This window comes from Carya illinoinensis, chromosome 2 (genome assembly GCF_018687715.1).
Source record: "Carya illinoinensis cultivar Pawnee chromosome 2, C.illinoinensisPawnee_v1, whole genome shotgun sequence".
NCBI lineage: Eukaryota > Viridiplantae > Streptophyta > Magnoliopsida > Fagales > Juglandaceae > Carya > Carya illinoinensis.
In genome coordinates, this window is record NC_056753.1 from 33,612,091 (window position 1) to 33,625,818 (window position 13,728).

At 38.3% G+C, this 13,728-nt stretch overlaps 2 protein-coding genes across 36 annotated transcripts in view; both read right to left on the reverse strand.

Annotated features, from left to right (window-relative positions):
* Positions 1–3,053: 3,053 nt before the first annotated feature.
* On the reverse strand, positions 3,054–4,024 carry LOC122295465. Its single transcript, XM_043104502.1, has one exon. The coding sequence runs from the start codon at positions 3,830–3,832 to the stop codon at positions 3,227–3,229; it is 606 nt and encodes a 201-aa protein (XP_042960436.1). The 5' UTR covers positions 3,833–4,024; the 3' UTR covers positions 3,054–3,226.
* Positions 4,025–5,015: 991 nt separating this feature from the next.
* LOC122301154 (mediator of RNA polymerase II transcription subunit 15a-like) overlaps positions 5,016–13,728 on the reverse strand; it is an 88,786-nt gene continuing 80,073 nt past the window's right edge. For all 35 annotated transcript variants that reach the window (XM_043112285.1, XM_043112278.1, XM_043112284.1 and 32 more), the window contains 7 exons: positions 12,788–12,855; positions 9,421–9,495; positions 7,671–9,116; positions 6,949–7,293; positions 6,265–6,465; positions 6,092–6,180; positions 5,016–5,583 (listed from right to left, as the gene is read on the reverse strand). In XM_043112285.1, coding sequence (XP_042968219.1) covers positions 5,376–5,583; positions 6,092–6,180; positions 6,265–6,465; positions 6,949–7,293; positions 7,671–9,116; positions 9,421–9,495; positions 12,788–12,855 — 2,432 coding nt within the window. In that variant the 3' untranslated portion in view covers positions 5,016–5,375. The remainder of the gene's footprint in view (positions 5,584–6,091; positions 6,181–6,264; positions 6,466–6,948; positions 7,294–7,670; positions 9,117–9,420; positions 9,496–12,787; positions 12,856–13,728) is intronic.

Here is a 13,728-nt window from a genome sequence, read left to right on the forward strand (position 1 = left end):
ATGGGTGGGCCGCCATTTCCATAGTTAGATCTGATCACAATATCGTCTGGCGCCACCACACAATAAAAGTTTAAAATTATGTGACAATGTAATTAACTATTTTATAATAAGATATGAGATTGATTTTATGTCGTCTGAGGTTGATACTAGATTTGACGTAGGCCAACTCAACGGTTAAAATAAATTTTAAAAAAAAAAAAAAAAAAAAAGCTCATAATTGAGTACTTGGCCATAAGCTAAAGATATATTATCCTAAAAACAAACATGTCTTCCAACAAAAGGGTCATACAGTTGGTCGTGCCGTATTTGCACAAAAAGATTAAAAAAGCATCTTTAATTTTATCGATATTTGCATCGCGTAATGCTATATATTATTATAACCATAATTTGTATTTCAATCTTTTTTCTTTTTTTTTTTATTTCTTATTTTGGGTAATTCCAACTATGCAATTTACGATGGAAAAAGGGGTCCCAGACCCATTTCAATTGTGAAGGGCGTTTTTTGTTCCATAGTTGGGTTTCTCACTGTTCTTTAGGCCCAAGCCCAATGCTATTATAGCCCGAAACAAGTTTTATTACTGTTTTGTTAAAGGCAATACTAGCTCTATATGGGGAGTAATCAATTTTTTAGTTTTTTGTTATACGTTCAAAAAGAAATTTCCGTTATTATATTTAAATAATTTGTACAGTAAATTACACATGGGAAGCTACATCACATGTCGACTGACAGCAAAGCAGGACACTACCAGTAAGTCCCAGAAAGCCAAGACAATTTCAACGTATCCATGTGGACATGGATGTCTCCTCTCCCAAAAACATGCATGCAATCATGTTAGTTATTGGCCATCATTTTTGTTCATGCACTCCCCCACCTTTTTCGGGGCGCAGGGAACAAGAATATCATTATTATTGGGATACTGTTATTTTTTTGGTGACATTATAATTATTTTTTTTGGAAAAGATATAACAAGGAATTTTGGATTAAAAAAATAGGGATGCTGTAAATTCATGCCTAAAGAAACGGTCTTCAAAACACCACTTTCTTGCAGTCTTTTTTTTTTTTTGCATCATTTCTTGCAGTCTTGATTCTTCAAGTTCAAAAAAAAAATAAAAATAAAAACAGACAAAAACTTTGTGCTTTCCAACCTCTCCACGTCACACGACCTCTTGAGCCCAATCCCCCAAAATACTAGTCGATATATATAATCCAAAGAATAAGTCTAAATGCAGTCGGGGATCTCAAACGGCGCACAGTAGGCTCAGTCAAGCCGCTGACATGGTACCCTTTAAACAACACGGCATCGTTTCATTAATAGGAGAAACGTTACAGAGCTCCCACCCATATCCCTTCGCATATCCTTAGGTTATAGATTTCCCACCCATATCTCTTCGCATTCTCTTGTGCCTCTGTCCATCCATCTCCATTGGAGACTGAATCTCCTCAGCAGCCCGAAGCCTTGGTTTCTTTCAGCACTTCCCTTATTTTTTATTTATTTTTTTAGTTCTAGGGAAACTGCCCCTTGTGGAACTTTATTTTGAAATCTGGGGAAGCTCCAGAAAACATGTAAATGGTCTTATTTCATGCAAGATCTTGTTCTTGTAAAAGCTATGAGGTTAATGTAAGAGATTGCAGCAGGGGCTACTAATTTTCTGTTATTACCTATCCAATTTTCATATTATGCATTTTGGGTCTGTTGTTATTGCTCTCTTGACAAGGTCTTATTCCCCATTGGATTGAGATGTATTTGATCTGAAATAATTACATAGGATGGCCAGAACATTTTAATATAATAAATATGCAGTATTTAATCTGAATTACTGACCAGTGATGGGCAGAACATTTTAAAACAAAAAATATGTTGGGTACACATCCTTTCTCCATTAATAGTATCCCTTGTAATGGTGAAACCTGTGTTGTTTAATTTCCAACACAGCAAAACTGAAACCAGTAACAATGCTTTGTCTAAAAGGCCGTAATAAAAATCACAAACTTATAAAAAATGCATGTTTATATTTAGTAAACGAGTATAACAATCACAGACCAAAACTTACCTTTTCAAAAGATGACCCACACGACACCCACACCAGAGCACCACGAAACCCAAGCTTCAGACCACGAGCACGAATTTTTCAGATCTCAGACCACTTCCAACTATCAGACCAAACTACACGAAATCTTTCTCACACAGATCGTCTCCAGCACACACGTCCGTAGCATAATTTCTGTGAGCGTGACGAGCTCAGTTGCAGAACGAAAAGGCGAAGCGGAACCTTTTTTTTTTTAGCTTTTCTTTCTATTTCAGGTGGTGTTGTCTAATTCGGGATATTGTTTCTATTTCGGGGGCAATATAGGGTTTTCAATTTCGGAGCAATCTAAACACGTGATTGCTGAGTTGGCGACTGCGGGGCAACTGCTTTACCCGACTGTCCGTAGCATTGTTGTAATCCAAATATAGTAGTCTAAAGTTTATTATAAAGGGAAAGCGAGTTTTTTTTATATGAATAATTAAAATATACTAAGACTTATGCACCTTAATAATGCAAAAATTATATTATGAATAGTAACTCCAATCACTATATTTTCCATTTATATATAGGAAAAGAAGAAAAATTAGAATAAATTTTTTTTTCCCGTTTTCTTATTCTGGGTTGTGAAATATAATTAAGTAATAAGGTAACATGTTTCACTTCTACCGATATGCATAATACAATATTTTGTATTAAAAGATATTTTATTAAAAATTAAATAAAATATTATTATTATAATATAATTTTTTAATATTAATTTTGCAAGAGAAAATTCCAAATCCATTCACGTTATAAGGTTCAGAATTACACTTCACAGAAGAATTACATTCTCATAAAGAAAATTCTATATAGCATACTACACATCCTACTTATATTCTATTAAATAAGATCTGACGCATTTGTTACTATTGAATGATCATTTATTATATGCTTCTTTATAATTAAATAATGATAAATGCGTCATATTATATATAGTGAGATGCAAGTAAGATGATAGTGTAGTGTATAACATTACTCTTCTCGTAAATACCAGACTAATTTTTGCCTTTCTTTAAAAAACTTTTCTGGCAAGATTTTCATGGCACCAACTACGTATGTACCTACTCGCAATTCTTTATAGAAAGTTCATCACCGATATATCCTACCCAGCCGCCACTTCCCAAACCCGAAAAACAAATTAAACCGCTCCCGAGTGAATTCAAGAGTCATCGGCTTTGGACATTACCGAGAGAAGACTCGGCATAGGCTTAAACACGGCTCTACGCCGCTGCTGGTGCGATGAGGGCCTAATCAGAGCCGACAAGGCTCTCCTCATGATCAAGTCGCCACCCTCCAGTACTCCTCCGAACCTCACCAGTGAATTCTTCATCGCCGACCTCCGAAGAATCAGTCGATGCGACTCCGTTCTCTGTTGATGGCCATGCTTGACGCCATTTGCAGCAGAAGCCTTGTGCATAGAGCATCGAAAAGAGCCGGGGTGCGTCGTAGGAGAACAGGCGCACGCGTTCTTCTTGCTGAACGACACCGCAGTGTTGGCTTGCTTCCTCATAAAGATCAAAGAACGTCCCGGAGAGGTTGGCTGCTCGATGGAAAAACGTACGGAACAAGACGACGAGGCAAAGGAGTAGCGGCGTCCGTACATGTCGGCGGGCTTGGGGGATCGCGTGAAGATGGTCGAAGATCGGGAGGCGAAGGTCGAGCTCGAGGAAGCGAATGCCGAGGAGGATGGGCACCTCGACGGCAACGATCTCTGAAACGCATGAGAATCTTGAACGTTCGATTTGTTTCTTGAAGATGAAGCCATTCTAAGTTCTAACGCCACTCTTAGCGTCAGCGAGCGAGCGAGCGAGCGAGCGAGGGTGAGAGACAGTGCAAATGAAATACTTGGACGGGGGATCGGTATAATTGTAATTTACGAGCTGATTGAAGGGTATTTCTTTAACATTTGAAGCTGCCGAATCCCTCGTTGAATGCCGTTGGTTTAGGGGGTTTAGTCAGATGAAAAATGATAAAAGAATAGTGGTACTACGCGGCTCTATTTTGCACTCTCATTTTGACAGTTCTATATTTATTTTTTAAAATTTTAATTTTATTTAATAATTAAAGAAATAACTATTAATATATTTTCCTATTTTTTAAAAATATTAAAAAATATAAATAAAAAAATTATAAAAGAGAATTTTACCTAGGAACGCATCACTCAAATTCTCAATAATAAAAAGATGTTAGCTTTTTACAGCATATTATACAAGGATAGTGTTACGGCTATTGGGGCTCCCGTTAGGCCAAATTTTTTTTTTCTATTTTTGTATTTTTTTTTCACATCATTTTTTTAATGTTTTTAAATATTAAAAAAAATATAAAAAATTCACAATAATATTAAACAATTTTTACTTAATCACTAAGAAAAAAAAAAAAAAAACTGGGAGCGAGATCCCCTAGCGGGGGATCTAGCATTTTCCATTATACAATCATGTTTCAAAATGATATTTCATTTTTATTTTGAGACGAGGGAGTTTCGAATTCTAGAACTTCTATTTTTTAATATTATTTTATGAAAATATTTTCATTTTAAATTATATATATATATTATGAAATATGTTGTGTCGGTATCCTTACTCATTTATATTGACATTTAATTATTAGCTTAAAAATAAAATGTAAAAAGTAGTCTTCAATCATTTTAAGAGTAAATGGTTTTCTTCATCCTGATTTTTGTCTTCTCCTAATCTCACGTGATGGCAAGCCAAATGATTAAACCCACAAATGACGTTATAGAATATATTCTTTATAAATTAGAAAGAATATATATAGAGATTAAACCCACAAAAGATTTCACATAATACGTCTTATATACTTTACAATAAAAATAACTTTACAACCTTTTATGTATCCTTAAGATTTCTTTTTTATATTTCTTTAATTTTCATAATCCCAGTTGCGTTCATATGACACTTCAACTGCATTTGTTCGCTAGGACAAATATAAAATATATAATATACTTGAAATATCCTTAGAACTGGCAAAAATTACAGACTGCTGCGTGCTTACAACACGAAACAAGCCAGAATACATTTCTATAATGCGGTATTAATTCTGTGTTCTACAATATACATTATTAAACCAAGTCTCGTCTTCAATCCAGGAAGATTGAAGTTGACAATTGACAAACTTCTCTACAAACAACTACCTACGTCTATATCCCTTGATAAGCATGGCAGCTAATGTAAGTCTTATTTTCAAAAACTGTTTGCCAGTCGCAGCTGCAGCAAACTCTGCATCAAAGGTTGATTGTAGCAAACTCTAGCAATGGTAACTTTGTGTGGGTCTACAACCCACAAAGATGGTCATGCAGCGCTCAAGCAGTTCTCCCAAGTCCCATATTTTGAGCTGAAAGTACCCCCGCCACTCTGCTGTGCATGCTCGGAAATAACCGCTCGAGCACAAACATCCCAAGTCCTTGCTATCTGGCCAAGCGACATGGGTTGTGAAAGGGTTCGTAAAGATATGCTAAACCTCGACTTTGCCTTCACCGAAAGATCTTCATACTTCTTACTGTCAAAGCAGAATATCAAACCCAATTTTGCATGTTAGAGATGAAGGATTTCTCAGATAAATACTTTGACTTTGAGGATAAGGACGGGAAGTACGGATCAAAAATTGGGGTTGAGGAATTCATAAATAATCATATTGAGGAAAGGTTTGAACTTTGAAGTCACTTACAGCATTACGATATCCTGCCATAAAGAAAGGTACAGAAACACAAGGCCCGTGTTTCCACAGAAGAGACAAGGAAACCAATCCACCAAAACTAGGTGATAAATGGATGAAATTATTCCTTTCATGGTAAACCAACAAAATATGAATGACCTTTTTCTTTTTCTGAAAACTTTTTAGGAACCTACAAATGAAATATAGAGGCTCTATTTCATATCATGTTCATTTTCTTACAAGGATCAAAAGAAATTGTTATCCTCATTAAGTCCGGGGAAATAAACTTCATATCTTGAATTTATGCCAAAAGCAACGTATAAAAGAAAGGCATAGCAAGAAATTCCGTTACCTGACTTCAACTGGAAATTTGTCCAAGAGAATCGGGGAGCAATTTGGATAATTTGAGGGAACAAGCAATCTTAATGGCTGAATCGGTGACTGCAAAACAGTGAAGTACATATAAACACAGAAGATACTTTACATGAACAAATTTACTTCATGTTTGAAGGTCTGAAAGCCCACCATTTGTGCAGAAGTGTACTGAGATTTCAAGTTTGGACTGAGAGCCACGGCAATGAAAGAGCACTTGACAATGGTTCCTTCACCCTCGTCAGCAGCAGCAGCTGTGGCAGTAAGATCGACATCTTCATCACTGATATCAACAACTGTGTCAATAAGTCCCTGGTTTATCTCCCTTATTTCTTCTAAAAGGGCGGGATTAGCCTGTAACAGGTACCACATGATTTATTTATACTGAAGAAGCCAATATGGGCATGATTACCATAAAATAAAAACTTAACAAGATGGGGGGACTTGGTTTCTTTTCTCATGATGAGAAGAACTAACCGAGAGAAACATGACGGTTACAACAGAACTTACTTGCAGCAGCAAATTTGAAGCAGAAAAAAATTGCCACAAAACAACATAAGTTTGTAGATTCTATGCTACAACTGCATCTAGTCAACATTCATCAATACAAAACTGTATTGCATGTACCCACAAGGGCTCCAAGGAGGTGCATGTGCGTCATCCTTTATTGTGTTAAGAGTTCAAGGCATGGGAAATTAGGGACCATGAGACTCATGCCATATTTTTCTACAGCCTGAGAAATTACTACATTGGCATTCAAGGTGCGCCTTTTTAAGTCTCTAATAAAAAAATTCTACCATTCTTTTAGAATTGTGTGAAACAAGCTGAGTTTTATACCTCGATCCTAGGCCTCTTGACACTAGAAGTTGCAGTTGACTCCAGGTCAGACGTCTCTGAACCCATCAGCTGCTTGAAATTATCATTCATACTGCCAGCTGACGAAACAACACTTAAGGGCATGGCACTTGTGTAGCGCCTCATTTTCCTTGTCCCATTGGTTCCATCTTGTGTGATGAAATTTCTTGCTTGGAGGCGGCACTTTGTCATGGCAACCAAATCCTCACCAACAGCAGCCCTGGATCCATTACCTGGTGCTGAACTTGCTATCCTATCAATCATGCTCACAACTGAACCAATGTCACTAACAGAGGCACTCAATGCTTTAGGTGACATTGATTTTACCTGAATTACAATTACAAATAGAATTATATCGTTTATAATCAATGAGAATAGAATAAGAAAAGAGAAAGGGATGTGCACCCTAAACTACCAAATAGGCTTCAATATGCACTTGAGTTAAGATCTGATCCTTAAGATGAATAGATCACAAGGTATAATTTTAACAATCCCTAATGGATGGAGCACCTTGAAAATATTGATAGTTTAGGGTGCGCAATGCAGTTTTTTGTAGTTTATGGTTCGCATTGCAAAAAGGCGGTAGTTAGAAAATTGTAATTAATGAGCAAAGAAAAACAGCAGATAAAATTTTCAAGTTTTGTGCTAGAAATATCATCAACTGCCATAAAAGATCATGGTGGGAGAAACAAATATTAACTAACCGCTTTAATTAAACGTTCAAGAGGTTGTTCTGTAATGCTTGACTTTCCAGAAACATTCATCAAAGCATTGCCCAGAGTGCCATCTTGACCAGTAAACTCAGCGAGCAAAGGTGAGGCCGATATCCCAGGGGTGCCAATGGCAAGGGATGGAACTGGTGCTCCCACACCACTTGTCTGTTGGTGCCCAATATTTCCAGCATTTGAGTGTGAAGAAACACCAGAAATAGGTTTCTCAGCATCCCCAGGCATAGGAGAAGGAGCCAAAGGAGTAGAAGGAGATGGGACAACAAAAGGTGAGCTTGCTGATTGCAGAGGTGTTCCAACTTTAGTGAGGGATGATAAGACATTTTGCTGATCAATCTGTGGAGAAGAGTGTTGCAGTATCTGTGGGGACGCAACCTGGAGTTGGGGTGAAGATATAGGAAATGAACCTCCTGATTTTAACTGTTGGTGGGAATAAGCAGCACGCTGGCCTGCAGATAGATGTTGCTGAAAGACCCCTGGCTTAACACCCAACCCCTGTCTCATTTTAAGGTCACTTACATCATTGATTTGATGAATCTGGGAAATTTGGTGTGTATGCAACTGTGCTGCCAGCTGCTGCTTTGGTTGTTGGTGTAACTGTTGCTGATGCTGCTGTTGCTGATGCTGCTGCTGCTGCTGTTGATGCTGCTGCTGCTGCTGCTGCTGTTGATGCTGCTGCTGTTGTTGGTGTTGCATTATTTGCTGCTTCTGCATCAATTGATGCTGCATCTGACGCTGATGAATTTGTTGTGCCTGCAGCATTTGCTGTTCCTGCTGTTGTTTCAGATGCTGTTGTTGAAGGATATTGGAATTTGACTGAAGAGGATTGATGTTTGGCTGTAGCCCTTTTAATCCACTCTGCGAGGACAAGGTGCTGACGTTTGCCTGTTGGGAAGAAGTCACAGGGTTTTGTTGTAGAGACCCCATAGCCACCGGCTGTACTTGGCTCATTGTATTGCCCTGTCCTGAGTCCAAATTGGTACCAGGCTGCAATGAGTTCATCATGTTTTGCTGTGTGGTCGAAACCCCAGATAAAGAAGACATAGAATTATGCTGCAAGCTTGTCATACTGTTCTGCTGCATTGTCGCCACAGAACCTTGTAAGCTCATTGATTGCAACTGAGGGTTCATTTGACTTTCATGGGGCTGAATTTGAGTAATTTGAGATTGTGATTGCTGCATGGAGTGCATGTGAGACGGGGGAAGCTGTCCTTGCTGCAGTGAGGAAACAGGCTTCCTGGGCCTGTTTGTGTTTACAACATTTAATATCTGCTTCTCATAGAATACCAACTTCTCCTTACAATTGGGTAATGTATTGCTTTGGGAAACCTGTAAGAATGCAATAATACGCTCCAACATAGCCTTAAACATTTTAAACCGCTCAAGCTGCTCTGACTTTGGTTGTTGTGGGAGAGAATCATGCTGGAGAACAAAAGAATACTAAACATAATAAAGACAAACACTAGCAATGTACACAGATCAAGTTAGAATCATAACAAAGTGATTTCCGATTTCCTTTTTCTTCTTTGCTTTAGGGGGAGGGGGAAGTTCTGAGCTGATTAACCAACTGCTTTTTAATTTCAAGCACTCGTCCACTCCAAAGTGGTTATTAATATTAACATACTTGTTGGGTACCATTGCGACCTTTAAGTATAATCGGCAAGGCTGAATCATGAGTAAGCTCAGTCAATGAATTGCACAAGGAACATTTTGAAGATAAACATACCTGCTGCAATTTTATAGCGATTTTCTGGTACATTTCATTTAATTCAGGCAAGTACGTCTCCTTCAAAGCTTTGATCTGCAACATAATAATAACAAGACAGATTATCAAACTCCAGTCCTTCAGGTTCCATATTATAAAAAACACTTTTATTTATTTATTGATAAGTAAGAGATAAATATTATTGATTTGAATGCAATAGACATATCCCGTGTACACATGAAGTATACATAAGAACACCTAAACACATTCTAGAAGTGATAGATTAAAGACAGGAAATCATGAACACTGTCCCCGTTTAGTACAATAGCGGAAAACCAAAGCAGTGAAGTGTGGAGAAAAAAGTTCTTCAACACCGTCAAAGTACGTTCCTGGTCTTCAAAGCAGCGCGCATTCCTTTCCGACCAAATACACCACATGATACATAGTAGGATCATCTTCCACACTGCTGCCACTTGATGACAGCCTTGCATCTTCGTCCAACAACCAAACAATTCCACCACTCTCGAAGGCATAACCCAAGCAACATCAACCCTTTGAAAAATCTCATCTCACAACTCCCTTGTAACCTCACAATGTAGTAGGAGGTGATCCACAGATTTTTCATTCTTTTTACACATATAACACCAATCCATCACTACACACCCCATCTTTCTCAGATTATCCGTGGTCAAGATCTTCTCAAGGGCGGCATTCCATACAAAGAAGGCTACTTTGGAAGGCATACGAGACCTTCAAATGTTCTTCCAAGGAAACAGAGGATGATCTTGTATTGGCAAAATTTTATAGTATGTCTCAACAGTACATTTCTTGTGATTATTAGCCCTCCACTTCAAACGATCACACTGTGCCATAGGAGTCCCCATGGAGTATAGGAGGTTGAGAAAATCTGATAAAACAGATAATTCCCAATCTTGAAAATCCCTATTAAAAAGAATATTCCACTGATGAGAACCATGAAAGAATAACCGCATATCCGACACTGAAGCCTCCCTATTAATAGCAGTACGATAAAGAGCCGGAAAAGCTTTTTCCAATGCATGATCTCCACACCACATCTCCCGCCAAAAACTGATTCGATTGCCTTCCCCAACTACAAATCGAATATGGTTTTCAAACATGACCACCCCCTCCTTATAAACTTCCATAAACCCACACCATACCCCCCTCTCACTTCGTTGGAGCACCAACCACCCCAACCAGCCCCAGGGCATTACCTGTTTTCCTAGTGAGCGTTCAGGGCATTATCATAATTATGTGGCCATGGAGGAGTTCTTCGAGTTCATTTTTTATCTAGACCTCGTGGATCTCCCCCTGGTAGGGGGTGAGTACACTTGGTCTAATGGTAGGGTTTGGTCGAAATTGGATAGATTCCTCGTATCTCCTTTGTGGGAAGCCCACTATCTAGAGGTATGCCAGAAACGGCTAGCTCGAGTTAGCTCAAATCATTATCCTATTCTACTAGATTGTAGGGGCATTCACAGCTGTCGCCAGTACTTTAAGTTTGAAAACATGTGGCTTTCAATGGATGGGTTTGTAGAGATGGTGCGTGCTTGGTGGTCTTCGTATCAGTTCACTGGCACCCCAAGTTTTATTCTTGTAGGCAAACTGAAGGTTTTGAAACAAGACTTGAAGAAGTGAAACTTGGAAGTTTTTTACTACATTGACGATCAAAAGACTACCCTTTTGGAGGAATTGCAGGAGTTAGAGGGAAATGAATTATTGGGAGATACCTCAGAGGAGTTGCTTTTGAGGAAGAGCACGGTTTTTGCAAATCTAGAAAGAGTTTTGTTGTTGGAGGAGATTTCTTGGCATAAAAAATTTAGGGTCCTTTGGTTGAAAGAATGTGATAAGTGTACGAAGTACTTTCACAAAGTGGCTAATTCACATCGGTGCAATAACGCTATTGAGTCGCCACATTCAGGTATTCAGGTGCTATCTTTCCCTCTCGATCTAGAAAACCATATTATGGATTATTATGAGACCCTTCTATCAGAACTTATTGGAGGCTGAAGCTTGATGCCTTAGCCTTTGAGGCAATTGACTCTCAGAGCGTGCGTGTTTTGGAGAGACCTTTTGATGAAGATGAGATCTACAAGGTCATCACTGGTATGGCTAAGGATAAAGCATCGAGGCCGGATGGTTTTTCAATGGGTTTCTTTTAAACTTGTTGGGACATTGTAAAAGGTGATGTTTTGCAGGTCTTTAGTGAATTTCATTCTTTTCAAAAGTTTGAAAAATCTCTCAATGCGACGTTCATTGCTCTCATTCCTAAGAAACATGGGGCTTCAATTATTGAGGATTTTCGCCCTATAAGCCTAGTTAGTGGTGTATTTAAGATCATTTTGAAGGTACTTGCTAACCGGTTAAGCCCGGTTTTGGAACATATTATTTCCAAGCCTTAGAATGCATTTATTCATAGGTGACAAATTCTTGACTCAGTGCTCATTGCAAATGACTGCTTGGACTATAGACTGAGGGAGGGAGGATCATGTATTCTGTGTAAGCTTGATAGGGAGAAGGCCTATGATCACGTGAATTGAGAATTCCTCTTATACTTGCTTAGGAGGTGTGGTTTTGGTGGCAGGTGGATTGCCTGGATACGTCAATGTATTTCTACCGCCCGGTTTTCAGTTCTAGTTAATGGTACACCTACTTTTTTTTTTAATAGTTCTTGGGGTTTGCGGCAAGGAGGTCCTCTATCTCCCCTATTGTTTGTTATAGTTATGGAGGCTCTTAGCCGGATGGTGTAGGCCGCTATTGGTGGAGGTTTCTTATCTGGTTTCCAGGTGGGTAATGGCACTAGTGGCTCAACTATAATCTCTCATCTTTTATTTGCAGATGATACTTTACTTTTTTGTGAAGCGGATAAAAAACATTTGTTGCAACAAACTCTTCATTTTGACTCAGGTACAGCATGCCAGACATTTCTACCTAATTTCTTCAGGTTCCATATCTACAAAATAAATTTGTTGCAACAACTCAAATATCCCATCCAAACATCATAATGAAGTTCCTGCAGGAAAGAGACTGTTGTGTAGGTCTGACAGCAACACTAAGCTCAGAACAGCACGCCACACTATGCTGCAACAGTGGCTCCATATGGGGGAACCAATCTTTCTTTCCAGGGGAAAAAATAAAGAGCATGTTCTCCAGTGCAAGGATAATGCTTTGTTCTCTTTCCAATATGTATGTAGCCTACAATTGTTATTTCCTGTTGTTTCAGCAACTATGGTTATTGCAATTAAGCCACAATTTCACCTCCAAGGCTCCAACCAAATTCAAAGACCCCTACAGGGATTTTTTCCTTAAAACATATAATCATAAGTGTACTCTATCCAGTAAGCAATTATAGGTCATGGCAAGTTACCTTTTGATAGACCTCTTGCCAATCACCCCCATTTGCATTCCCTGTCTGAGATGTCGAATCAAGAGATGCTACAAAAATATAAACATATCTAAATATGAGCACATGGAAGTCAAATAAATATCTGCTTATAGGGAAATAATCAAGATAATATCAATGGCACAGAAATTATCTGTGACAAGAAATATCATTGATGTCAAAGACTCTTCATTCCAAATGACATAAAATGTCTACGTAAACAACTCTAGCATAAACATATATATATATATTTTTATAAGTAAAAATATTATATATATATATCAATAGGAGTAACCAAGTACACTGGACATATATAAGAAAACACCTAGCCCATACTAGAGAGCTCCGAATGACCCAAAACCCCTTGAAAACTACCCAAAATACACCAAACCCCAGCCCCTTGTTTCCCGTACAACTAACTCTAGCATAAACATATAGGACATCCTCGCACTAAAAGTGAATTATTTTCAACCCCTCTGCATTGATTGACTGTGCATCCCTCATCCACCATAAAATTTCTTTGAGGATTCCATATGAGATTGCTAAATATTTCAGAGTTCGTGGGATACCAGTAAATCCTTTAAAAAAAAATGAGATTCAACAGTATTAGGCATGGTGCCAGAACCAGTTTTGGCCACAGTACAATTTACAAAACTAGAGATTTGACCTCTCACTTTCACCTATATACCGAACTAAAGTGAGGAAACCAGGGTGGAACAAGAATGGATATGCATAATTGGCATTTCCCAACACAACCTAGATGGACCAAAACAAGCAAGTATCAAGGTAGTTGGAGGGTTGTGCCGTCAGAGAACTGAGGCACCCTTAATAACTGTGGGCAAAGTTTATTTTCCAGAGTAGTTCCATTTTTTTTTATTTTTTATTTTTGCTGTACCGTCAATCTGCCTTTTGTTTTTAAATAAACA

Coding starts and splice junctions, on each gene's coding strand:
- LOC122295465 (XM_043104502.1), bottom strand. CDS start 3,832: ATGGCTTCATCTTCAAGAAACAAATCGAACGTTCAAGATTCTCATGCG.